The 27,306-nt window shown below is 45.8% G+C and overlaps 1 protein-coding gene across 1 annotated transcript in view; it reads right to left on the bottom strand.

Moving 5' to 3' along the window:
* ABHD16A (abhydrolase domain containing 16A, phospholipase) overlaps positions 1-27,306 on the bottom strand; it is a 29,452-nt gene continuing 2,146 nt past the window's right edge. The window contains exons 2-20 of the mRNA XM_063291285.1: positions 24,499-24,555; positions 23,519-23,585; positions 20,027-20,113; positions 19,541-19,626; positions 18,673-18,746; positions 18,005-18,109; positions 13,092-13,206; positions 12,781-12,882; positions 10,562-10,625; positions 9,667-9,716; positions 8,405-8,528; positions 7,185-7,289; positions 5,620-5,683; positions 3,650-3,703; positions 3,402-3,464; positions 2,947-3,023; positions 2,359-2,457; positions 1,508-1,554; positions 1-313 (exon numbers count right to left, since the gene is read on the bottom strand). Of these exons, the coding sequence (XP_063147355.1) occupies positions 230-313; positions 1,508-1,554; positions 2,359-2,457; positions 2,947-3,023; positions 3,402-3,464; positions 3,650-3,703; positions 5,620-5,683; positions 7,185-7,289; positions 8,405-8,528; positions 9,667-9,716; positions 10,562-10,625; positions 12,781-12,882; positions 13,092-13,206; positions 18,005-18,109; positions 18,673-18,746; positions 19,541-19,626; positions 20,027-20,113; positions 23,519-23,585; positions 24,499-24,555 (1,524 nt within the window). The 3' untranslated portion in view covers positions 1-229. The remainder of the gene's footprint in view (positions 314-1,507; positions 1,555-2,358; positions 2,458-2,946; positions 3,024-3,401; positions 3,465-3,649; positions 3,704-5,619; positions 5,684-7,184; positions 7,290-8,404; positions 8,529-9,666; positions 9,717-10,561; positions 10,626-12,780; positions 12,883-13,091; positions 13,207-18,004; positions 18,110-18,672; positions 18,747-19,540; positions 19,627-20,026; positions 20,114-23,518; positions 23,586-24,498; positions 24,556-27,306) is intronic.

Below are 27,306 nucleotides of genomic sequence, written 5' to 3'. Positions count from 1 at the left end.
TATAAAAAATACCATCTTTATTGTGAACCCCTACGACAATGTGTGAGGGTTGGGGTCGGAGGATCAATATTACAGGGGAGAGAAGCAGATTTACAGCATAGGGGAGGAATAGTGATGGCCGTTCACACATACACACACACGCGCGCGCACCAGAAAGGTGGAGGAGGAAGGACGTCCGAACGAGAAGCTGTGAGTGCTACAGGAGAATGGGAGGTGGGGGTGGAGAATGCTATAAGCTCCATGGAAGATGAAATTCTTGGGGAGGGAGTGGAGTGCAGTGTGTCGCTTCAAAATTTTGCAGGTGCTTCCGTGCCTGTGGAATGAAAAAAAAAATTACATTAGGGGAACCCAACCCTTAGTCTCCGGGCCATCTCTGCTCTCCAAAGCCTTAGGTCCGCCCTTCCAACAGCGGCCATCAAACTGCCCTTTTTAACGGGACCAGCAAGGAAAGTCATCAAGTACGTGGGGAAAAGTCGTAACAATTGCCACTGATCTGATGGGCAGGAAGTTTCAACCAGCTCTTGTACACACAAGTAGTCCTCGCTTAATGATCACATTTGGGACTGGAAGTTCGGTTGCTAAGTGAAGCGGTCATTGAGCGAATCCGACCCAATTTTACCACCTTTTTTGTGGCGGCTGTTGAGTGAATCACCACAGGTGTTAAGTGAACCATGTGGTCGTTAAGTGAATTCTGGTCTGTGACCATAATAAAATATTGACTGATTGATCATTAAGTGAATCACGCGGTTCCCCATTGATTTTGCTTGCCAGGAGCTGGCTAGGAAGGTCGAAAATGGCGATCACACGACCAAGGGATGCTGTGACAGTCATAAATGTGGACCTGTTGCCAAGCGCCCAAATCATAATCACGTAATGGTGGAGGGAACACGCTGCAACGGTTCTAAGTGTGAGGACTGGTCATAAGTCGGTTTTTTCAGCATCTTAAGTCTGAACTTAAACAACCACTAAATGAATGGTTGTTAAGTGAGGACTACCTGTAATGCCATCTGGATGAGGGTGGGCTGAGCAAACTTGGATTTTATTCATAGCCTTGTTTTTACTCTTTATTTATTTATTAAGAGTAATGATATATTTATATATTGTATTTATATTGTATGTTCCCTGTTTTAATTAACTATTTTATTGTAAACCGCCCAGAGTCCCCCAATGGGAGGAGATGGATGGGGACAAATTTAATAAAATTTAAAAAAAAAAAAATGAGGTTAATGTTCTGGGCTCAAAGAACAGTTTTCAGAGTTGGGGAAGAATATTCCCTTTTCCTCAGGATAACTCTGGTGGTTCTTTCTGGAGTGCCTCCAAACACTTTGCTTGAGGTGTTGCTGGGTGTCTGTATGCACAAAATGGAGTTAATCTTAAGGGCACCACAACAGTCTCGGGAAACCTACCTGGCTGGACAAGGAAATGGTGGATGAGAGAGCGGCAGATGTGCTGGAGCAATGGGGTGGGGGGACAGCAGAATATACGGGCAAAGGCTAGGAGGACTCACCAGGAATAGTGCAAGCTGTCGTCTCCCGTCGTGGGTCATGTCTTCACCTGGTTTGAAAATAATAACGGGGCGGGGTGAGGAGGTTCCAGCTGGGAGGCAAAATGCAGCAGAACCTCAGGGCAGCAAATTTGGTGTTTGGGTTTAACCTAACACCCTTCCACAGGGGTGCCTGCAGGGTGTGGTCCAAAATGTCAAGTTGGTGGCTGTGATGGTGCAATCAAAGCTCCACCCAGTTTTTAATGGACGTCATCTGTGCAATGCACATAAAAACTGGCAGAGTTTCAATCACACCACCCCAGCCACCAACCTGACTTTTTGGACCACGCCCTGCAGACACCCGTCTTCCTACTCAGATGATCAAACTCTGCTTTTACTGCCTCTTGTGTTCCTAAGAGGTCAGCAACCTGTTCTTTCCGACGACGGTTGAGGAGTTCTAAACGATGCGACAGGGGTCGTTTCTAAGATATATGATGGTACAGTCAAGCTTCCCCAAACCCTTAAACTCTCTCAACCCATCCTCGCTGGTGTGTACCTTTCACACACCCACCCCAATCCTGTGTCAGTTCCACCTCTTCCATTTTTCCCACTGGCTGGTCTGGTTTGAAATGCAGCCACCATTATAGGTCTGCTGAGTTAAAAGTAGTTGTTGGAATACAGCATATCACTAGTGAATTCCTGCGCCACAACGTTACTAGCCCATCTTTCCTGTCCTCAAATTTCAACTGGCCAGCCGGGTAGCAGCTTTTTAAGACTTTGTCCAACCAAGACAAGATGGTCTCCTGGCAATTCCACAAGCTGGTTTCCGGCAAAGCCTTGTTCTCTGCTCTCCAGGCGTCTCGCACTGGACTCACCAACACACCAGGGAAATTCATCGCCATCTTCAGCTTGGTACGACTTCAGTACAGACAGACACCAGTCATCTTCTACTTCATAGCGGCTGTAAACAGAGGCTGCAATGACAAGGGGATGGCATGAGCAGTGCCTTCTGGCTTGAATGTCAGGGAGAGGCAAAGGTGGGGCAATGCTCTGACTGCAAGGGAGCACCTCCCTCCCTCCTCAAATTTATATGGGCAGCACACAATAAAACCAACAATGAGAACATCCAATGGAGCTGCATCTGGATATTTTGGAAAGAACTGCTGTAGCTCTCTTGGTTTTATTTCGGTAGCATCACAGCAACGTTCCAGTTTTAATTCCACCACCCATCTTTGGGACAGACCTTCTTTAAATATGTCTGAGGACGCAAAGAGTGCCTTTTCTCCTTTCCGTTGGGGAACCAATGCCTGTCCTCCAAACTGTCTTGCCTTGGGACCAAGAATCCCTGAACAGGATGGTTAACATGAACCTCTCACCCAAACCGGCAACAGCTCTGGCACCTGTCAAGACAAGCCTCACCGCCTCACCTGTCTGGGGTCAAGTTTAGGTTTTGACCAGGTTACCTTCTTCCATGGGGGTAGAAGCTTCCAGCCATTCCCGCACGGCTCTGATGCCTTCTTCAGTCATGATTTTGGGATACCTGGGGCAGGTAGAACTTGCTGAGATAGAATCCCATCGGCTTCCACCCCAGAGTGACTTTGTCACGGCCTGGACACAAACCTATTTATAAACCTATCCTCCAAGTAGTCAGCCAACAAATTCAGTTCTAGAAAAACCTATTTTTGTGGCCTCTGGATTCTCTGCCCCCAAACACTGAATTTTAGTGGTGTCCTTGCTGAAAACTGAGTGTGTGCTTTCCTGACATGCTGAAGTGGAAATGGCAGAGAAATGTAGTCTACGTCTGAAAACCGAATTCTGCTAGGAAAAATCTGGCCGATGAAACCCAAAATAATCAGTTATAACTGGGGAGCTCTCTGTCTGTGCTCTCTGTCTAGTCTCAGCTACAAGATCTACTCACCTGTGCTGTAATAACTTCAGCAGCAAGTCATTCCCTCTGTTAGACATTATATCTTCAGGAACCCTAGAAAGTCAGGAAAAAATAGAATTAAGGCCACAGCGAATGAGAGACATGGAACTTTCCTACTCCAAAGGGCCACCATTACAGGAAAGCTACATTTGTTCACTGCTTCCTCACTAACAACTCAACCAACTTGGCAGGGCTGGCTGGGCATCTGGGTAAGCTTCCTTGGTTGCTACTTTACTCACGTGGTGATGATCTCATCTTTGGTTCTGCGGACCAGCAGCACGGGACCCTGGTACCTGAAGAGGAGACCACAGGAAGACTTAGACTTGGTTTAGCGTACACAGCGTTACAGTAGTGCTCAAATTAAGTGAAACGGGCCACATGGGGTGCCAGATGGAGGTAAGCCAGGATGCAGATGCAAACTTATTAATAACTGGGTGGGCAAAAAGCAAGTACAAGAATGCATCTTGCATGCTCACAAGGGCTTCATATAGCCAGGAAGCAAGCAGCTTTCATCTCCAACTAACTTGCTTGAAACTGGCAGTTGCCTGCTTCAGACGAAATGGAGAATTACCTGTTTTATTTTTGGCGTATTTGGAAGGGAAGAGCAACATAGGGGGTTCTGCAAAACGTTTTGCTACAAAAGGCAGGGGTGAAACTCACAACTTGGAAAACATTAAGTGTTAGAAGCTGAGAAATCAAAAGGGTGAGAAGAACTAGGAAGAACTTTCCATGGTAAGAAGTTCTGACTTCTTTAATTCTGCATTCTCCAGCCTGCTATAGTAGGCTCCCTATGCTTGGCATCTTCTAGATATTTTGAAACTTACTGATTTATTACACTACTTGCATAGTGCCAAATCAATACAGACGCATGCTGATTTACAAAACAATCCGCACAAACATCTGTAATGTAATTCTGCGGACCAGCAGCACGGGACCCAGGTACCTGAAGAGGAGACCACAGGAAGACTTAGACTAGGTTTAGCGTACGCAGCGTTACAGTAGTGCTCAAATTAAGTGAAACGGGCCACGTGGGGTGCTCGTGAAAATGAGGAAATCAGTGAGACCAAGAATTAATCATTATACAAGACAAGGAAAAATCGTAACAATGGTGATAATGAAAAATAGATAAAAAGAATGGTAACAGAACCAACCAAAATAACATCAACAATTCAATCAGTAGAACTAATTCAAAGAGAAATATGCCGATGAACTATTCAACCAAATGCTGGAAAAGCTCCACCTTCAGTAGCTTCTGGAACTTCAAATCCCAGCATTCTGTCTCAGAAGCTCAGCATTCTGGGAGTCGCAAGGCCAACGTATCTGGGGGGGCTCCGGGTTCAGGAAACTATCGTGTACCAAGGGACTATGCAAATATCCACTAACCATGAATTTCTTTGCTATATTAGTGTTCATTAAAAAGTTACGTAATACTATATTTTTCTTACCATAGCAAGACAGAGCAGGAGCACAGATGTTCTAATACAGTGATAAAGCACCAGGTACTGCATCAGATGCAAGAAACAGGGATGCCAAAAAGTGGACACCACAGACCAGTTTTTTGAGATAGTTTTCTAGAAGAGGGATGGTATGAAAAAGACACTCGCTCGCCCTTCTTGCTCCAGGAATTTGGGAAGCTGTCTTCTGTCAAGTCTATTCACTGACTGATTTTGCTCTCTGGCTGCAGCTATCCAGATCTTCCACAGTGGAGTCCTTGGTGCTCTCTGAGCCTGGTTGTTTTCTTGCAGAGGTTTCATTGCCAGGCTAGGCAACGTCTTCAGTGCCCTGAAGATGTTGCCTAGCCTGGCAGTGAAACCTCTGCAAGAGAACAACCAGGCTCAGAGAGCACCAAGGACTCCACAGTTCAACCCTGAGCTACAGATATTTGCTTAGATCTTCCACAGCCCTTCCTGTGCATTTCAGAACTGAACCTTCGCTATGATGAAATGAATGGACAACTCCCTGGTTAACTTTCTCCTCCACTTGCTGCTGACATGCAACAAAAACAAAGCCCCAATGGGTTAAAACAAGGGAGGGGAACCTGCTTCTGGCCAGACGTTTTGGGCTATCTAGATCTCGGCCACTGGTCATGGGCTGGAGTGGTGGACCAAAAAGCCTGAAGGGCACCCGGTTGCCCGACCTTGATTTTAAAAATTAGCCAAGAAGGGGATGGCTTCTCCCAACATGCTTTTGGCAGTGGCTTTGCTCCCACCTGCAGAGCTGCTCCCCGTTGTCCAGGTTCAAGTGTTGTCGCACTGTCCGGGTGACCAAGCCTCCTGTGGGACGAAGAGGAGAACGTTGTATCACCTTTTCCTCCAGCAAGCAAGCCTCTAAGCCAAGCCAACTACCCATCATTTTTAAAATAATTGCTGTCTGGGGTCTCCAACTAAGCAGCCTAACCATTTTCAAGCAATGGGTTTTGTAAGGATCTGGGGAAAGGCCTGGATGCTGAGAGGAAGAAACAGGTGCTCGCAGACAGGTGGTGGAGAAGCTTCTGCACAATGCTTTTGAGATGCATCCTGACAAACACCAACAAGTAGTTTGCACACAGCCCTGTATATCAAGTCATGGCCTCAGTGACAACTATGAAGGGTGATTCTGACCGTTCTGTCCCCACAAGAGATCATCATTCAGCAGAACAGCACATATATTATAGGCAGGTAGCCTCAGGTCCAATCCTTGACACCACTAGTTGAAACAACTGCAGGCGAAAGCTTGGAGCACTTCCAAATTTATGAAGATTTCTGTCTTAGTCCAAGGTGGCATACACTGCACCCTGCCCTCCTCCAATTTAACCTGTACAGCCACCACCCTGTGAATTTGGCTGGGCTAAGAGTGAGGAATGGCCCAAAGCCATCCAGTGAGTTTCTGCAGGGAAGAGCAGACATCAGCCCGGGTCTCCTTGGTCCTATTCCATCACCTCTACCGCTACATCACAATGACTCTCTGCCAGTTTGTGTAGACGGCACGGAGGGAGACAGAACAATCTGTAAAAAAATAACGGATGTGTCTGTTTTCCAGCAAGTTCCTTCCAATTCAGTGGGCCTCACCCCTAAATGAATGAACACGCAGAGGTCTGCAGCCTTAACTGAGCATTTCAGGATTCTGGGCTGGTGCTCCCTGGCTTATCTGCTCGACCTGTACATTTGTAAACAGATCATTACAAGAACACTGCACGTCTCAGGGGCCCTCCTCACCAAAGGGAAAATCCTGCTGAGAATCCAACCCCCAGCAGTCTGAAATGCACAAATTAGAAACAAAGCCCTAACAGAGTTGCGAAGATTACACACCCAACCAACCTCCATCATGGTTAGAGCAGAAGACAGAAAAAAAGAATTCCAACCAAAAGCATTTCTTAACATAGTAACGACTTGGGACTGGGGATTTCACGACTCCCTGACATCTACAACATAATACACAGATTGATATTAATGTTGTAAACCTGGAATTTGAATAATAAAGATAGTCCCAGGATGACAAGGGAGGGGAAAGAAGCAGAGCTTACTGGAGGAAAAGAGAACTATCTTAAGTGGTTAAAAGGAAGAAGTTGGTTCAGCTCTTATCAACCATTAACTCTCTCATAGGTTGAACCCAGTGTTTCTCAACCGTAGCAACTTTAAGAGGTCTGGACTTCAACTCCTCAATTCTGGGAGTTGAAGTCCAGACCTCTTAAAGTTGCTACGGTTGAGAAACACTGGTTGAACCATTTAGAAGGCTGGGAAAGAGATGAAACCATTGAACCATAAGGAATTGTTCATTTCTTGTTCTTCCCCTTACTCCAGCTTTCCGGCATGACCTTGAGAGCAAGAGGGACGAGGTCATCAAAGGAGGCATCCAGAATGATGGCACTGACATCAGGGTAAGACATGGCTGCCCACGTGGCTGTTGGGTTCGAGGAGAAAGAAAAATCAGCACCTACTACACAGAGATGGAACTCAAGCAGGGACATCATGAAACCATAAAACAGAGTAGGACATCTGTGGTCCTCCACCTGCATTCCTCATCACTGAATATGTTTCCAAGAGATGCCAGGAACTGTAGGCCAGAATCATCTGGAAAGCTACAGATGGTCTCCCGCTGTCTTAACATCACCTACTACCACCCCACTGTCAGCTTCCACACAAATACTTGAATCGTTCCTATCTTAAGTTGATCTTATGTACTCATAAAATTGCACCATTCCAAACTCTAATCTCTTTATGTCCACTAGGGGCCGCCAAGTACGGAAAAGTTCATTTCCATTAGCATACAACGGGTAATCAGTGGACTGAGCATAATTACTACAAGAAAGGATTCTATTTGGACTTTCCACCTGGGGCACCAAACCCCTGATTGGACCTTCCTTCTAGATACATGAACTTGGCAAGGCAAAACTCTATATCCCTCAAATGGGCACCTCCCAAAATTCGAGGTGTGTAACTTTAATTCAGATTGGGCCTTTACCGCAAGGCCTGCATCGTAGCTGTAGAGATATAGAGGATGACCTTGACAGAGAGAGGGAAAGACCATTATCAAGGCAACATGCTTTATTGTAAACTGCCCAGAGTCCCTCTTTTGGGGGAGATGGGTGGTGATGAAATTTGACTGATAGACAGACGGAGCAGATAAATGTAGTTTAAGCCCATTTCTTGGTCCAGTCTACTGGTCCGGGCTGACATCAACAAATAAGGGGAGGCCAAGACTGAGAAGAGGGTCAAGATAGAATGAAACAACTATTTAAATGCAAATGATAGTTGAATGAAATCTGGATTAATCACCCCCACAATCTAATACCTTTCCCCTTCTGACTTATTGAAAGTGACAACTGGGTGGCAGTTTTTCAGGGGCCTGGGGCTGTATCCAAGGCTTACAGGACCCATCTTGTTCCACATAATCCCAATTACTGGCCATTTTCCAGATGCCTGCTCTGTCCTGCCCTTGTCTGCCAATGGCCCCCCCTCCAACCTCTCTCTTCTGCTAGGGGTTCCTAGCTCCTCCCAGGCCTTGCTACTGGATACCTGTGAAGCCCCCAATGGACCAGGCATAGAGGATGATGTCTTCAGGAAGGAAGCCCAAGCGGTGGATGGCATATTGCATGACCACGTCCATGGCATTGGCTTCGTTCTGTGGCAGTGGCACTCCCTGAGACAAGTGGGGAAAACCGTTAATGCAGAGACGCTGGGAGCAGGGAGGCCAAGGAAGAGAGTCTTCCTCTCTTCTTCCTTTGCTTTTCTACAAAAATCCCTCCCCAAGGGCCTTGCTCGTCATTCTAAATCAGACGACCTATTTCACCAGCTATTTTTGCCCTTACAAAAATAGGACAGAAATCCACACAAAGGAACAGGGTAGTGCTACTGCATAGCCTTCCTCTAGGAAAAATGTAACATTTCCCAGAATGTGTGTGCATGCCCAAAATGAAGAGTAGCATTACTTCTAGCTGGATGCAAACCGATGAATAGATTTGATCGGTTCTTCCATTGTAAAAGGGCAAAGTATTTTGCTCGGGATCAACCTAAATATAGAGCACAGACGTTCCTATGTTCCTAAGACAAAAATGTTTGATTTCATTTCACTGGACTTCAGCTTTTGTGTATTTAAGGACTCCCAACATTTCTTTCCTGTCTTCTGTAAGCCCAAGTGAATTGCTTTAAAAATAAGTATTCCTGGGTCTTCCAGGTAGAGATGAACAATGACTATTATTAAGCTTCGCCAAAGAGGAAGCAAAAGATCTTCAGGGCAGAAGAGACAAAACAGAGCAGTGGGAAATTAAATTGTTTAGAAGATTTATAAGGAAGGTACTCCACGTAGGGCTCTACCTTCTTCTTCTTCTATCTGCTCAATCGTGTCTGATTCTCGGAGACCGCCTGGACAAGTCCCTGCAGCTTTCTTGCAAGGTTTTTCAGAAGTGGTTTGCTATTGCCTCCTTCCTAGGGCTGAGAAAGAGTGGCTGGCCCAAGGACACCCAGCTGGCTTTGTGCCTAATGCAGGACTAGAACTCACGGTCTCCTGGTTTCCAGCCTGGTGCCTTCACCACTACACCAAACTGGCTCTCCTACCTTCTTTTAAGGGCTTTCAAAAAAGACCTATTGTTTCAGCCTAGCTGCTAATAACTGTTAGTACTTTTAAATGTTTTTAATCCAGATGAGAATTTATTGATTAGCTTACTGGTCTGCAGTATGGTCAGTGCTACTGAATGGACAGGTCTAGATCAGATTTCTTTAAGAGAGTAATCACTGGAGAACTCAAAAATAATCTCAGAATAATCTCAAGAGTAACTCACCGTGCTGCCTGAAAACCCAGGGTGATTCCATCCCAGCACAGAATATCCAGCTATAAGACAGAAAGAGAAAAATCAGCTGGAAAGGAAGGATCAAGTGATAACACAATGATCCTCCTCCCAAGCACAATGGAGGAGGAGGACGACTGTCTAGGGTAGAAAAGCAGGATCCCTACACAACATCAACCCTATCTGGTCCTAAAGCAGCTGTGATGATTTTGCAAGTGTAACTTCCAAAGTACTGTACCAAGGTTTGCCTTGAACGTGCTGCAGGATCTCACCACTCTGCTGCAATGACCAGAGAGGTATGACAGAACATGTCTCCACCACTCCCTCACTTCAGCTCTGGAAACCTGGACAGGAACCGAAGGTGCAGAATTCCACGTGGTTGTCCATGCCAGCATATAACTGCAGCTCTGCACCATCCCAACTACCTCTCTGGCTGTGGATGACTTCTCCCAGTGACCTAATTTGCCATCCAGACACTGTCCACTTTTCCAGATTAAAAATGGATTTGTTCAAAATGAAGGGAGACCGTCTGCTGGACAGAACGCTGGACTAGGCCAGAAATAAAGGAAGGGGAGCACTCTTTAGTCTCCAGCAGCTTAAAAGGAACTAGCAAAGATAATCGTTGCATCCTAGGGGAGGATACAAATGGAAAGCATCCCTCTCTTTGGCTCAATCCCAGTAACACTGTAGAAGGGAGAGGGTCCCCAATGATGAGCCCACACTTCCTTGTACTCAGTTTAGGAGAATCCCTGGTTTAATTCAATTCCTGGACACACAGTAAGCTACACTTAACAGTTCAGTTAATCCAGCAATCCATCCACCAGTGAATTAGTTCATCTAAAAGTCTTTTCCCCTTTGAAACAGTGCAATGGAGAGAGATGGACCATACCATCCAAGGGGGTTGAGAGACAGCCTACTTCATAGAAGCCTGCATTTCCTTCACAGCAAATCACCTGAAAAAAACAAAAACAGGGCAGTTATTACTCCAACAAAAACAACAACAACAGGAAATGTACTGTGCAACCAGCCAAAATTCAGAGAATCTCCACCTACTTCCTGCCTATGCACATTCTGTGCGCTATTAGCAGCCGTGTCTATCCAAACAGCGGTACGTACTGGGACATTGATGGGGATTACCCTTAGAGGAACTGCACAGCAGGACCTGTGAATGGAGATCAACCAACCTCCCCAGCAAAGCCGCAGAGACCATCACCCACCCCAGCTCCTCTGTGGCAACCCTTGAACCAGCAGCGATGGAGCAGCAGATGCTGCGATCTCTGAGCAGTTTTATTTTTGGATGAGTTATCTACAAAATAATGGATGCTTCTGTTTTGCAATGAAGAACTACTTAAAAAAGAAAAGAAAATCCTCCTGTGCATTCCATTTGGCCTCTTCATGCCTTAAGCCATTGGACTGTCCTAGATCTGGAGCTGACAGCTTAGTTCCCTGCAAATGCAAATGACAGGTGTTCTTACTCCAAAGGATGGAAGTTAAAAAAAAAAAGGATGTACTTCCTGTGTCGCACCCAAAAAGTGCAACACTTGCTGGCTCCTACTCTATGAAGCTTTACAACTCCACTTTGATCCTCTTTGTGATAGCAGGGATAAGAGGTAATAAAGATTCCTGCAGTAGGAAGCCTGAAGTTTCCTTTAAGAGGAACCTCAGTTTTCTGGTACTAAATGTCTTCCCTGCCATCCAGACAGCACCAAAACTGGCTGTGCTGCCTGGGGTTGATGAGAGGCTCCTGGTTTGAGAAAGAGATTGTCCTGCCTTCACTATGACAAAAGGATGTTGCACTGGAGCCCAAATTACCCTGCCAGGAGAGCCAACTTAACTTGTATAAGTTCCAGATAGTCCTCAACTTACAACCACAGTTGGGACCGTAACTTCTGTCACTAAGCAAGGCTGTCATTAAGTGAATCACATCTGATTTCACCACCTTTTTTGCTGCAGCCGTTAAGTGAATCACTGTGGCTGTTAAGTGAATCATGTGGTCATTAAGCGAATCCGGCTCCCCCCATTAACCTTGCTTGTTGGAAATGGAGATTACATGACTCTGGGGCATTGCAACTGTTGTAAATACACGCCAGTTGCCAAGTGCCTGAATTTTGATTATGTGACTGCAGGGATGCCGTGATGGTCACAAGTCATTTTTTCCAGCACCGTTGTAACTTTGAACAGTTGCTAAACGAATGGTCGTAAGTCGAGGACCACCTGTACTTGATTAGATTTGCACGCTATCCTGATTTCTAAAGAATGCTCAGCAACTTTCAGGGGCATGCTCCCATCTAATCCACACGGCAAGTCTATAAGATATCTTAGACAGAGTGAAGCGTAGCTCACTCATATCCAGATAGCTAGCTAGACAGGTAATAGATAGCAAGTCTTGTCCAAAGTTACTTGTAAGTGTAGGACAGCTTGAACCTAGATTCCTCCAGTTTTTATTAGACAGTGTATCTGTTACACCAGCTGCTGAGCAAAATCTCGATTCAGAAGCATGAGGCACCTTAGGCAAAGCAGGGGACGGAAGGACTGTCCCACAGAATTACAGGGCTGGATCAGCTTCTTTGAGAAGCAACCGTATAGTTAACAATTTATGTCAGGAATATAGAGCGAAGAACCACGCTGAGATCAGAAGATTTAGCTCTAGTGTTCGCTGTTCTACTCTATGATACAAAATCCCGCTAAACTGGAAAGGCACTAGCAAATCCTACTATAAAACCCCAGAAAGCTAAGGCGTTCTCTTCTGGTCCTCTTGATTGGAAACCAAAGAGATTCAGTGCTGTGTGTGCGCTTTTCCCCCTGAAAAGGGCCACCCTCCTCTTCGCCAGCAATCTCCAGAACACCTTATTAATATAGGCAACCAGGCATTTTCATGCAGGTGAGCCAATAGGGTGATAAAAGACAGATCGGTAAGAGTTCCTGCTTCGAAGGCCATTTGATTTTGGTGTCAGTGATGTGGAAACAGAGTCTACTCTCCTCCTGGCAGACTAGTAACCTTGGTAGGTTCTTTTGTAAGACCGTGGTAAAGAACGAGTGGGGTAGAAACTAAGGCGGATTTATCAATAAAGCCTTTGTGAGTTAAACCGTGACTTGGTGCCAACTCACTAGTTTGCTGCCTTGTGGCTCTGAGGTCTCCCTTCGATCCATGAACATGGTGTCGATTTCGTTTCCATCACAAGCTGCCAACTTTGCTCGTTTTCCATTGCACTGCAAGGAGAAGGACCACCTTTATTTGGGGTTCAAGCACCATCTACCTTCCTTTAAGCTTCCCAAATGCAGCTTCTCAGGGTACGATGGGGCAGGTAGGGGAGAACGACTCAGGGAACTGTAATTTCTGGGTTGTGTTGGGACGAGAAATGGACTGGAAAGAAGTCTGGGGATTGGGGCTCCTAGATTCCTGGTTGGTATTTACTCACTTCCTCCACCAGCCGAGCCTGTCCTTGAAGCAACATGGGCATCAGAGCCTTCTGCAGCAGGTACACGGAGCCTGGGTAGAGCATGCGCCGTCCAAAGGTGTGTGCCACTATAAAGCTGTCAACGAAGAGATGGGGAAGCGAAGGGTTGGAGTCTCAACCGTGGAATCCCCCTGCCAAATTTTATTCAGAGAACTCCACAACTGCAGACAGAAAACCTCGGTCTTTAAGTTCTCATCCCCAGCCACCAGCTCACAATAACCTTCCAAAGGGATTGATTTATCAGGATTTTGCAGCAAAACCGAACCTGGATGTTGTAGTGTCTTTAAGACGTGTTTAAATAAGGCCTTCTTGTTTTTGAAAGTAGGAGGCAACAGACGCACTCTGTTAACACCCATGTTACGTGTCACGTTACGTATCATGTTGTATGTTGGGGTCCCTGGTACCAATACAGTTGGATGAAGAGGTATGTCGGGCTTGTGTGCTTTTGGGTGTCCACAGACGTGTGGGAGGATTTTTGGGAGGTCCACAGAAGCAGTGGATCCATCCTCCCACACTTCCTCTGATGCTTCTAGGGACGCCCAGAAATACACAAGCCCGACACACCTCTTTGTCCAACTGTGCTGTTGCCAAGGAACCCAACATACAACATAGCCAAAGAGCTTAGAAAAAAGCTTGGACATCTCACAGAGGGGAGCGAATATTCTATCAACTCCCCACTGCCGCGCTGTCATGTTACCCATTTCAATGTGCTGTTAACATTGTAACGTTTCACATGTCATCTTCTGTTCTGTGTTTCTTCACCCATCCCGGGTTTTTCCATTCCTCCGCCCTCCGTTGTTTTGAGGGCTTGGAATGTATGTTTGGGTTTGCGCTCCTGCTCAAGGTTACTTTCCCAGGCGCGTCTAACGGTTCCTTGCACCTGGGAGGGGGTGCGCACTGACGTGGGATGGGGGCAGAACTCGCTCACAGGCAATGCTTTTAAGTTTGTATTTGGCGCGCTTTTGCTCATTCTCAGCTTTCTCTGTATTTGCATACTATTCCTTTAATAAATCAGTTATCCTTAAGCCCGAGCTTGTGAGACTGAGTATTTGGGATTAGGCAACCATTACATAAAGCTGAGAATCATTTCATCCATTTTCCGCTAGCCCCATCCAATCGTTGGATAAGAGGGAACGCTAGCGATGACCGAACATCAGCTTCGCGCGAGTGAAGGGAGCGAGGAAGAGCAGGAGGCGGCAAGGATCCGGCCAGCTCTAACCTCGAGAGCGCAAAGAGCGGCACGTCGGGAGATGCGGGATGTCCAATTAGATGAGTTGCTGATATCCATGCAGGAGAGCCTCAGGAGTGAACACAAAACTGTAATGGAAAGAGCACCTGGGAGGGGGTCTCCACAACTATCCTGGGAGCCCGAAATTCCCTTGTCACCGAGGGTGGTGGTAACCAACCAACCCCTGGAAGAGCCGGTCACTCCTGCTCGTATGAGAGCATTAGAGGACAAAATGGATCTAATAGTGACAATCCTTAAGGATCTCCCCAGAGGTGCAGAACCCACCCCGGAAGATTGGGAGGAAGAGCCGTCACAGTACCCAAGGCATAGCACCCTGCCACCCAGGGGGAGAAGCAAGACCCGATCAGCCCGTCAGGTGGGGGGGCGAGAGGCAAGACCTCCTAGGGATCGGCCACCCATGGGGGCTCGGCGTACGCTGACATTCGCGGAACCGCCACAGCCAGCTGAGCCGCCAAGAAACTTCCCACCGTTTGGAGTGAAGTTCGATGGGGATCCCACTACACTCTCCTTCTTTATCACTAATGCTAAGCATTATATGGAGGATTGGGGCCGGAACTTTCGGTCAGAACATGGCAAGATCAATTTCATTGCCAACAAACTGAGAGGAAGGGCAGCTGATTGGTATGTGCAACTGTGCCAGACCGAGGCAACTGAGTTAGAGGACTTCGATGACTTTTTGTGGGCACTTAAACAGCATTTCGAAGACCCTCTAGCCCAAGAAACAGCTAAAAACGCCCTGAGGAAGCTCTACCAAGGGTCCCTCTCAGTTGCTAATTATGCGCTGGAATTTAAAGCGTTATCAGGGAAAGTAGAAGACTGGTCTGAGCCAACTTTAATTGAAATGTTTAAGCAGGGGCTAGAACCAGAAATCCTTCATTGGGCACTAGGAAGAGACGATCCTAAAACGCTATACGGGTGGATTCAGTTGGCGGGCAGCGCAGAAAATGCCCTGCAAACCTATGCCCATACCAAAGAGCTTAGACAATCCCGACTTGCTAGAGGAGCGCGCACATCTGGACTTGCCAGCCGCCCCAAACCGAAAACCTGGGAAGAGGAAAAGGAACGACGGTTCTCCAAAGGTCAGTGCCTGAGATGTGGGAAAGAAGGGCATCGAGCCACGTCGTGCCCCAGACGTCGTCCAGAAGAACGACAGACGAAACCTGCAGTAAAGTCGCCTGCTCCTGCTCCACCGCGAAAACTGAAGGCTGCCGTCGCAGAACTGGACCCCCCAGAACTACCCTTCGGAGAAGAGGAAGAAGAGTTGCAATTCGAGCAGCCGGCGGGAAAAGCCTACCACCTGCCCTGAAGGGCGCCCTAGGGCAGGTGGAAGAAACCGGGCGTAACCACGATTCGGTGAGTGGAAATTTCCCCACACTGACTGTTAAAGTTAAACTGGGCTCAAAAACCAAAACTGTGGAAGTTTGGGCCATGCTAGACTCGGGCTGCTCCCGTTCCCTTATGCACCCTGATGTCGTAGCGGCTCTGGAACTGCCCACGTTCCCTTTGCCAAGACCTATGATCTTCACCCAATTGGATGGAACTATGGCGGGAGGGAAAGCAGTCAATCTTTCCACGGGAATTGGTCGCCTTGCAGATGGGCTCCCATCAGGAAAAACTGCCCTTTGTTGTAGCTCCAGTGGGGGGTCCTCTGGTTATCTTGGGGATGCCCTGGTTTGTACAACAAAATCCTTTTATCAACTGGCTACATAGAACTGTGACTTTTGCGGATGGATTTTACAAAGTACCCGAAAAAGACCTACAAATCAGAGGAACACCCACGGGATCACCACTCTCAGGACTCAAGGCAGAGATTGTAACGCAGCGTCCAGAAACTCTAGCACTCCCACATGTATGACCAAAAGTATGCATCCGGTACGTAGATGACACCTTCATCGTAATAAAAAAGGAACTAAAGAAGACACACACAACGATCAACAACATCTTCAAAGGAATAAAATTCAGAAGGGAAGAAGGAAACAACAACACACTACCCCTTCCTGGATATCCACATCAGCAGAGGAAACGATGGCAAGTTAGAAACACAAGTCTATCAAAAAACAAGCCACAGTAACCAAGCGCTCCATTACCAAAGTGACAATCCAACCTCCCACAAGAGAAGCTGTGTAAGAACATTATTCAGACGAGTTCAAATGCACTGCAGCAACCCAGAACACCTGAAAAAGGAAACAGATCATCTGTACAGCATCTTCCTACAAAGTGGATACCCACACAACTTTATCAAAACATGCCCAACCACCCAACCCACTACAGCCCAACCAATGGAAACCATGAAAAGGAGAACACTGCCATACATCGGAAACATCTCAGAAACCACCAAGAGACTGTTACAACCACACGGCATCACCGTAGCACATAAACCAACTAAAACTCTTCAAAACATATTAAGCAACCCAAAAGACGCAATAGCCCAAGAAGGAAAAACAGGAGTTATGTACAACATACAATGCAAAGACTGTAACAGCCACTATGTAGGAGAGACAGGCAGAAGAGCAGCAGAGGGCATCCACGAACACCAACTAGCGGTCAGAAGGCACAATGAGAACTCCTTCATCTCACAGCACATGGACAGACTCAACCACAGTTTCAACTGGGAAACTGTGAGCATCCTAGACCAAGCCAAATCCAAAAATGCTAGGGAATTCCTGGAAACTTGGCACTCAGACCAAGCAGCCATCAACAGACACATAGAGAAAAACCACATTTATACACCATTCAAAAGAGACAATAGAAAAGCTAAGAAGGAAACAAAAAGTCCAGAACACATCCCCGCCAGCAGCCGATACCCAGATAAGCAGGGATTAACTCCAGACAAACAATCAAGCAGAAAACAATATCCTAATCAAGGAACTAACAAGGAGAAAACCGCACCCCCACCAACACTGGCAGGGCAAGCTACTGTATATGCACAGGGAGCGAACCCCGCCCTCCCTCGCACTGATGATGTTACCTAGTGGGATGATGAAATGTCTGCAAGCAAACCACCAAGCTCACGGAGCACCAAGGACTCTGCAGTTCAACCCTGAGCTATAGATACTCTCTTCTATATTCATTAGCTTCCAACTAATCCAAACACTTTGCTGTGCCAAGATTACACATGTCTTTTCCTTGGGTCAATCATCAGGCTTCCTTCTTTCTCCATAGTTCTTTTTATTTGTTGGCCAATTAACAAAGCAAACTTTTAAGCAGTTTCTCAGATAGCCTACCTTTCAATATTTACAGTATTTATACTCTGACGGATTTGAAAAATAAGCATGCAAGGTCAAACCTGGCCAGAACTTGAGTGGGCAACCACAAAAACCAAAACCAAAACCAAAACCAAAACCAAAACCAAAACAAACAAAAAAAATCAAAAATCAAAAAGAAGGTATTCCCAAGAAACAACACAGACGTATCTGTATAATCATCAAGAGTTAAGTTCAACCTGGGGGAATCTTTACTTTTATCTAAAATGTCACAGTGCAAACATGTTAGCCTTTGGGGTGATACTGGATAGGCATCCGGATGTTCCTAAGTTCAACATTTGCCTTAAATTACACAATATTCCTATACTCTCAGCCATGTTTAACCTCCTTCACAAAGGCTAAAACATGAGCAAGACGTTTACCTGGCAATTTGGCAGGGGAACTTCTTGACAGCATGGAGAAAACCACTGACGGCACTTCGATGCTTTGGTTCTGACCGCAACAAGGGGACATTTCTTGAATCTGACCTGCGGGTGTTATGAAACAGATTAATTTGCCTCAAAGGGAAAGGCTGTGTGTATTTTTTTCCCAAGACCAACAGAGAAAGCACATCAAAGCCAGATCATTCTGCGTTGTCCAGACATTGCAGAGAATGTTGGAAGAATTAAGAACGGCACTCATTGTCCAGATAGAGAACGTAACCTTCGGATATGGTTGCCTGATGCTAAATTTTCCACAAAATGGCCAGAGATTGTACGCAAAATCTGGGCAGCCATACAAATGGAAGGAAGGAAGGAGGGAGGGAGGGAGGGAGGGAGGGAAGTCCTGCAAATCGCCAAAGCTCACTTGAAAATTATGCATGCTGCTTAGCTAATATGTAAACCTCCACCTATGCCATTTATGTACAAACATACAAGATGTCTTTTGAATGTTTGCAATAGCAAGCTTTCCTCTGCATTTCTCCATTCCATTCACATCTGTCACCCTTTAATACTGTGAAGTGCAGCCAAGCTTTCTGTCTCTACCTGAAAGGAGGGAAGGTAACAGAAAATGGATGACAGAATAGAATTATTCCTCACTGTCAACTCACCGACTCGTAACCTCATCCCACCGGAAGTCTACAGGCCAGCTCCTGAAGTCAAAGTTGTAGCTGGCAAGTTTCTTCTGTGAAGTATAATGAGAAAGAGAAAAGTATGAGAAACAACACGTGGCGTGAGATTAATGCAACCGCTAAAGTCAACATCCTTCCATACGAAGTATGGTCATGAAATAAACCTTCCTTGTTTAAAGTGCTTACAGTCTCCTTTCCTAGGTTCAAAGAACCTTCTAACAGATCTAGATGAATGCAGAACAAAGTACAAGCAACACTTTCCTCAACATTAAAACCACCCAGAATTTAGTCTTTTTAAAAAGAGAATTAATATCAAGGCTGAAGGGTGATCAATAAATGTGAGCACCAGCCAACACACAACAAAACCTTTCTTGGATTATGACTATAGTTGGACTTTGATTTACTCAAAATTAAACACAGCAAATATGATTACTCTCTAATTACATATTTAATACATTTTCCCTTCTATCGTAGAGAAAAAGTAGATTATGGTAATCTATGGTAGGTTCTGGAGGGCTATAAGTTCCTGGGGGTGACATGCAATTCCACGGTCCCTGGTTAAACATGTGAACACTGTATAATGGTTGGCTAGAGAGCCCACACTTTATGGAACAATAAGAATGTTCCAGTCTTAAGCTATGCTGACAACAGGAAGGCTTTTCCAACGCAGGCATCCCAGATCTTTAACTGGCGATTTAACGGAGTACATGGAAAGTCTATCTGGGGCTATCATGCTACAACTGACCCCACTGGTGTTCCTAGAGGCCCAAAGGCTTCTAAGTCAGGGAACTGCAGTAGACCTAAGAAGCTGATTGGGAGAGCGTCTGTAAGTCACAGCTACTCTAACCTTGTGTTCAGGTGTGCCGTATCGGTGAGCATCTTCAAGGATGGTAATAAACTGGATGTATTGAGGATTTGTCCAACGTCCGATGCCTGAAAAGCAGCACAAGCCCTTTCAGTGGCTGAAGCCCTCACTGGTCCGTTCTGCTTGGAGTTCCCACCCAGCACACTATGAGGCGCTACCTCCGTTCTCTCCCTTCAAGTCCCTCCTCAAAGATTCAACCCTTCGTTCCTCAAAACAACCACAACTATTCTCTCTAACGCTCCTGTCTCTGCTGTGTTATCTCCCCCCTTCGATCTTCTCCCTTCCCTTCACTGTTGAGGTTTAGAACTGAAACTCCTCCAGGGCTTAGTTTTTGGCTTTTATTACCATGAAGAGAAGGTACAAGTGAACAAGCAGAGACCAGATCCCATCTTCTCCAATCTAGGCAAATTATGGCTTCCTGAGTCAGCAGACTGACCACCCAACCTTCAGGCCCCTCAAAGCACACACCTCTCAGGCAGGCAATCCCAGCCAAGAGTAGGAGCATGGTCCCGGCATAGTGAGAAATAGCAACAACTTTCGGCATGGTTAAATACCCTGGAAAGAAAGAGAGGAAGAGGAAGGGTAGGTGTTCAGAGCAATGAGTTGGAACATCAAAGGCTGATTTGCTAAGGATGTATTTTTTTCTTAGAGAGGAAGGAGGTCTGATTACTGACTTCCCTAATCTGCCCTCCAGATGTTCTAGGATGGCAACTCTATGAATTTCCAGCCAGCAGAGTCTTTTAATTGTGTTGATGAGAACTGAGGTGGGTGGAACCTACTTGCAGACAGCTCAGATAAGCTGGTGGAAACTCAATATAATTTTCTTGGCTATTCCTCACCCTAACCAAAGTTCCTAAAAAATGGTCAAATCCTACCATTTTGGAATATACTTCAAAATAGCATTCACGTCTTTAACAGAAAAACGTTTACCCGTAAATCCACTTAGCTATGTCACAATCTTAATCCAAAAAGAAACCAGGCTGAAAACGGCTTCAGTGCTGCAACTACCGCAGAACGCTTTTGCTACACTGAAGTTAGGAACCAGTTAACCTTGCTGTTGAGATGAGGGCATAAAAGATAATCAAAAGGGAGACCATTAAGTGCTCTGTGTCAAATGATCTGAGCTTTCTAAAAACAGCATACCTCTAACGATAAAGCTGTACACCTTGTAGATGTAGATCCATCCTGATCTTCAGAAACACAAATATTTTTGGAGCGTCTTTTATCATCTTAATCTGATACATCAGCCTTGGCTGTACCTGGACGGAAATAGCCTCACAAAAGGAACACATACCTTGGTAGCTGTACAAGACACCACTTCCGAGGACAACAGATGGAAGTTATGCTACTGATTGGCACTGAGCATGATGTCTATACGGTACTATTATGCTACCCCTTTTATAGGGTCCTAGTTTGTTTCTGAGACCAATTCAAAGTGCTGGTGCAAAATTTCACAGGCCCTCATGCCTTGGAGGAGTGCTTCTTCCCATCTATTTCTAGCTGAGCGTAGATCTGCATAGATCAAGTTTTGACAAGTAGCTACTTGACAGCAGGCCTGCCTGATGTCTATTTTGTGAGAGAGTGACTTCTCACATGGCCAGTGAGTTCTTCTGATTTTGAATTCCCAACTTCCTTTAAAAAAATTAAGTTCTTGGATTTCTTTTGTGTGCCCAAAGCAGTTCCATTCATGCAAGCTGGGTGAAGCCTGACCCTTGATTATATTTTTGGTGCCAGGCAGTTTGTATTTTCTCTCTTGCCTTTCAGTCCTTATCTATTTCTATTGTCACGTGAAAGGTCCCCTGCGCAAGCACCGAGTCACGTCTGACCTTTTGGGGGGATGCCGCTTCCGCAACGTTTTCTTGGCAGACTGTAGCGGGGTGGTTCACCATTGCCTTCCTCAGTCATCACCTTCCCCAGCAAGCCGGGCGCTCATTTTACCGACCTCAGAAGGATGGAAGGCTGAGTCGACCTGAGCCGGCTACCCAAGAGAATCCAGCTTCCACCGGGATCGAACTCGGGTCGCGGGGAGAGTTTCGGCTGCAATACTGCCACCTGCCCCTCTGCGCCACACGAGGCTCTATTGTCATACTGTGTTTTTAAATAGGTTAGCTCCAAAGTAAAAGCCAGCTGGTTGAACAGAGTGGTTAAAGGTGCTGGATTAGAAACCAGAATACTGTGAGTATTAGTCCCACCTTGGGCTTGAAAGCCAGCTGGGTGACTTTGGGCCAGTCCCTCTCTCTCAGCCCTGGGAAGAACAAAGCAAGGGCAAACCACTTCTGAAAATATTGCCAAGAAAACTGCAGGGACTGCCTGCAGTCATCATGAACCAAGTTCTTATTTCAGCCTTGGCTGTATTTAATTGATGGTTTCTTTGTGTTGATTTTGATTACACATGGCCTTGGGAGGCACTAACAGCAAGCGACTAACATATGCCAGCAATAATTGTTCATTTACTTGATTTATTATAGTTTCTAAGTATTATATTGGCTAAGTGGCTGATCAAGACATTCCGTGCCATAAGCAACGTGTGTCTCGTATTACTGGCAGGCTATCCCGCTTGGTAATAAAATAGGAGTTTTGAATAAACATTTGCAGGGCAGAAGCAAGCATGCACATGCTCTGTGACATCCACCCCCCGCCCAATCCTCACAGTGAAGCTTTTGTCTGCCACTGAACTACAGCTGCCTTGTGACCCAGGAGAGCTTCCTATGAAAAAGCAAGAGGCTTCCATACACATCAACCCTTCAAATATAAAATAAATCGCTAAGTTAGTGCCTCAGCCCTTGTCTTGGAGGTTCTCTGTTTTGCAAATCAAATCTCCAACGTATGTCCTCTATGTCCGAATTAAGAATCAGCTCAGCCTAAAATCTGCGTATTCTGAAATATTCAGGCCTTTTGCAGAAATCCAATGGCCAAGTAGCCACCTGTGTTATAGGAGGGCACCATCTTTTTTGGGCTAAAGACTACATTTAACATATGAGTGATGCTCCAGAGGCCCCCCCCAAAATGGGCAGAAGCCAGGATATCTATTTTATTTCCTTTAATTTGATGTACCTTAACATGAATCGAAATGAGGGAAATGCAGTTAAAGGCCAGCTAAATGGCAGAACCCAGCTGACCTTGACTGATTTTGAAAAGCCAATCAGGATCCGGCCTTGTTAGTACTTGGATAGGAAATCCCCACAAGGAAATCCCCAGAGAAGCTGAAAAATCATCCCAGAAGGAGGCAATGGCAAAGCAGTATTATTTGCCAAGAAAGTTACATGGACTTGTTCATGGAATCGCCAAGAGCTGAGCTTGATAACGCAAAGAAGGCATTATCTTTTTAAGGAGGTGTCCAGGGACATTCTTCTCCACGGTCCACAATTTTTCCATTTTTCCATATGAAAAATGGTAATTTGGGAACAGCTCTCGGAGAAGGTTTGGGGATGGCAGACTAGGCATCTCACCCAAAAAGGAAGGCATGGAGGCAAGCCCAAAGCAATTAATCACCAATTGCCTTTGTGGCAGAATGTGAGACTCAACACGGTGACCTCCATCCACAGCAGCAGTTCTTTTGAAGCATCCTCCAGCCCAGAGACTGGAATGGGCTGCCTGGTGCAGAACATCTCAGAACATCCCAGGCCTCTAGATGATGCAGTTCTAGGCTGTCTTCACCAACTGGTGGCAGCTTTCCAAGGTACCCTGCAGACACCTTTCCTAAACCAGCCTGCAGATGCTGGGTCTGAACCTGACTTCTTGTAGCATATACATGATCCCCAAACTATGCTACTCCCTGCATCATTTCCAAGTTACAAAACCTGTCCAGTATAGCAGCCCCCAATCTGGTGACCTGCAGTGGACGCCAGGTGACACCCAACGCTTCTGAAGGGGACCAGAGCACCAAAAGGGCACCCTACTGCTATGGGGCAGAGCCGGCATGTAACACCCAAGGAATCACACAGGACCAGCAGCCCATACCTTTTCTGTACAGGTAAAACACAGCGAGTGGGGAGGAGTAATAAGAAATGGACCACAGCACGGAAGCCTGCAAGGACAGAGTAAAGGGAGGAGTGAGTTACACAGAGAACCAACGTTTCCAAGAAACTCTGCAGAGCTGGGGGGTTTCTGGGTCCTGAGAGACACACTGGGCTGAAAGCAGCAGCAGGGGAGCTGAGAGGGCCACGGAAAGCGTAGTGGTTGAAATGAACAGGCAGCCGAGTCTGGAAAGAGCGACATGGCTTGGAGAAGGTGTATCCATCGCTGCTGCTGAAATCCACGGGGGACTGTACTGCGAGTAAACATGCCTCCATTGTGCTCCTAATGAGCTCTGGCTTCTCCCAACAGCTTCACAAAACCAGGCAGCATTCAGGGAGAGGCGAAAACCCGAGTTCCCTGGAAGGGACACCAGCTCCCCTTCACTGTCCTGCAGAATGAGGTGGCAGACTCTACGCTGTACCTGTTCCGTAAGGGAGGCCCCCTATTTGAAGGCTTAATAGCTGGAAAACCTGCAGAGCCTGGAGGAAGGCTCCAAAGGGAAAGAATTAAGGTATCAGTCCCTGATATGCTACGTTATCACATGCAGGGAGAAAGAAAACCAAACAAAGCAGGGAAATGTTTAAAATATAATGCCTTTTTCGTCTTTGATGAGGATCTGTCCTGAACGTGGCTTGCACAAGTACAAATGCAAAGCAAAAAGGGAGAAGGGGTTGGTATTATGACTGGCACTGCTTCAGGCTCTATCTAGTGCAATGTTTCTCAACCCTGGCAACTTTGAGATGGGTGGACTTCAACTCCCAGAATTCCCCAGCCAGCAAGGACTCTGCCTTTGTCTGTTGAATTCCACCCATCTTAAGGTTGCAAAACACTAATTTAGCAGAATCATGTTGTTGAATACACCCTAGATTGTGTTGTTGATTTCTTTCTCCCTCCCTCCCAAATGAAATGGAGAAGACACTCACCAGCGCAAGGATGCTATCTGCATGTTTTTCAAGGGTCCGTGGCTGGTAATACGATTCCTGTTGAAAGAAGCAAGACATTTGCTGAGCTTGGGTGTCACGTTCTCAGCCAGCCAGCCAGCCAACCCATTTTATTGTGGTTTTTGACCAAGGAGCCAGCCAACCCTGGATTTGCACCTACTGCATCAGTAACAATGTTCTCGAAAGCTTTTCTGAGGAGGTTTAGCTATTTGAGTAAACATAAGGGATTTGCACTAACATGGCTATTTACATGGCCTGCAGCAAGTTACAGCTTTTTCTTAATTTTGTATTTCTGAGGCTGGCATGGGCTTGTTGTGGGCTGAGGTCGACTCTCTAAAACTCAATGCAAAACCCAACTCTTTCCAAAACCATGTGTAATCCATACACAGGCTACCATCTGTCTGAAGGACAGTAGCATGAGGTGACAGTGATCACAGCAGATGAGTGAGACTTCCTTGCACAAGCGCCAAAAGGTGTGCGAAGCATTATTTCTGAAATATTATGCAATAACCCCAGGCATCTTGCCCTTTGTTCCCTGGAGGAAAAGTAAGATACAAGTACAATTAACCAATTTAGATTTCTCCTACAAAACCCATATTCATATATCCTGCATGTATCATCATGTCGAACACTATGCTGCCTACACAAGATGGTTTAGATCCAACCTCCTGATGCATTGAGTGTATACACCTTCCAGAATTCCCATGTTGGCTTGAAAATCTGGGACCTCAAGACCCAGAAGATCTAGAGAGGCAGCTAGGGGGAACAATCCTGTCTAAATCATATCCCTTCTCTCCTACATGCTTCTTTTTCGTGTAATTAAAAGAACAATGTAAAAAATACCTAAAGGTCAAGCACAGGTCTTTCACTATTGTTATAAGATTGGTAACAGAGGTCAGGGACTTGCCAGGTCTTTGGAGAAAGAGCAGTTCAATCTTGTGACTCCAGGAGATGCTCTTGGGAATATTTCTAGGAGGATAATTTACTGTGTTCATTGGGGATATCTCCAATATTCTAAGCCTGGTGCTTGTTAAATACCTGGGCTTTGCAACCACCCAGTTCCTTACTTACAAATGTTTATTATAATCATACAAGGGTAACTCCCCACCCACCCACCCCCACACACTATAAAAGTGAAAATATAGAAATATACAGAATCAGATCACGGCCATCTAGTGATCAGTAGTCCTTCAAGGCTTCAGAGATGTTTTTTCCAGTCCTATCTTGAAGTGACGGAATGACACTGGAACCTCTGCTCTTGAAACAACCATCTTTTCTTCCCAACCTGCTTATCAATCACTGTCAGCCTTTGTTTCTGAGTATACATTTGGTTCTCAACAGACAAAGGCTGGGATGCCAAGGCACAGAAATTACAAGAAGCAAAAGCTTGTATTTACTTCTGTTTTGTGTTTCTGGGAAGCATCCGGGCTCTGAACTTACTCAACAGAGGAAGAGGAACAAAAGGAAAACGAAAACGAACGACACTGGAAATAAATACACTTCCCTTGATAAAGTCAATCAAGAGTTGGCAAATGACCTCAACAATGGTTCAACTACAGCTACCATCAGATCTAGTCACCATGGTTGATACCCAGGGATTTCTGCAATTACACCTATCAATCACATCTAGAAGACAAGAGGCTGCCTACTTTGATGGAACCGTTTTATTTCAAGATAACCTTTGTTGCTCCAGGTTTCCTGAGCCGCCCTTTCATTCCTGATTTTATATCTTTGCTGTAATAAATTGACTGTTGTGTAGAATTTGTCTAGTCTTTATTCCATACCCTTTCTTTACCTAATGCCCTTCCCCATGAGAAATGGATTATAACTCTCAGTGCCACAGTTGACAGATGATGGTAACGGAAGCCAAATCCATATGCAACCACCCAGGTGGGTACGTCTGGTACAGGAGACACAAGGCCTCAAAAACATGGTTTTGCCAACAGGCGTGGGGACCTGGGAGTATGGTACAGCTGGTGCAGTGGCTGTATTGACTGTTATGGATGGAGATGATTACCTTGGCTATGAATTTTGTTTCACGATCTCATATGGTTTTTATTTCTTGTATTGGTTTGCTGTTTTTTATGCTTTTTAAATTATTTGTGAGCTGCCCAGAGTCTTGTGTGGAGACGGGCAGCTATATAAATTTGATTAATAAATAAATAAGACACCAACAGCATACTTGATTTAAATCACAATTTCCTTCCTTGGTAATTTTAACAGTTTTTCTTATGATCTGTCAGTTTTATGTTCTCTTTTTACACAATATCCTTCAGTGACAGGGAAGAGAGAGAGTCAGATTAAGGGAATAAGAGTTACAACCCTTACTCCTTTCCTTAATGTCCTGCAGATAACAAACTCCTCCTGACTCAAGATGTTCTGCTATAAAAGTAGTCATTCTAATCCACAATATTATTGTAACTAATCTGTTTTTGGTGTGTGTATGTGCCTTCCAATCACTTTTGACTCCTGGTGACTGCCTGGACAAATCCCTGCAGTTGTCTTGGGAAGGTTTTTCAGAAGTGGTTTGCCCTGGCCTGCTTCTTCTTCCTAGGGCCGAGAGAGCGCGATGGCCCAAGGTCACCCAGCTGGCTTTGTGCCTAAGGCGGGACTAGAACTCTCATACCACGCCTGATTGGCTCTTGGGCGGAGAGAGAGCGCCGGCCCAAGGTCACCCAGCTGGCTTTGTGCCTAAGGTGGGACTAGAACTCTCAGTCTCCCAGTTTCTAGCCTGATGCCTTCACCACACCACCAGACTGGATCTCTATAACTCATAACTAATCATTTTCA

This window comes from Candoia aspera, chromosome 2, assembly GCF_035149785.1.
Source record: "Candoia aspera isolate rCanAsp1 chromosome 2, rCanAsp1.hap2, whole genome shotgun sequence".
Classification (NCBI taxonomy): Eukaryota; Metazoa; Chordata; class Lepidosauria; order Squamata; family Boidae; genus Candoia; species Candoia aspera.
The sequence above is the reverse complement of the archived record's forward strand: the minus strand, read 5'-3'. Positions and strand labels throughout refer to the sequence as shown.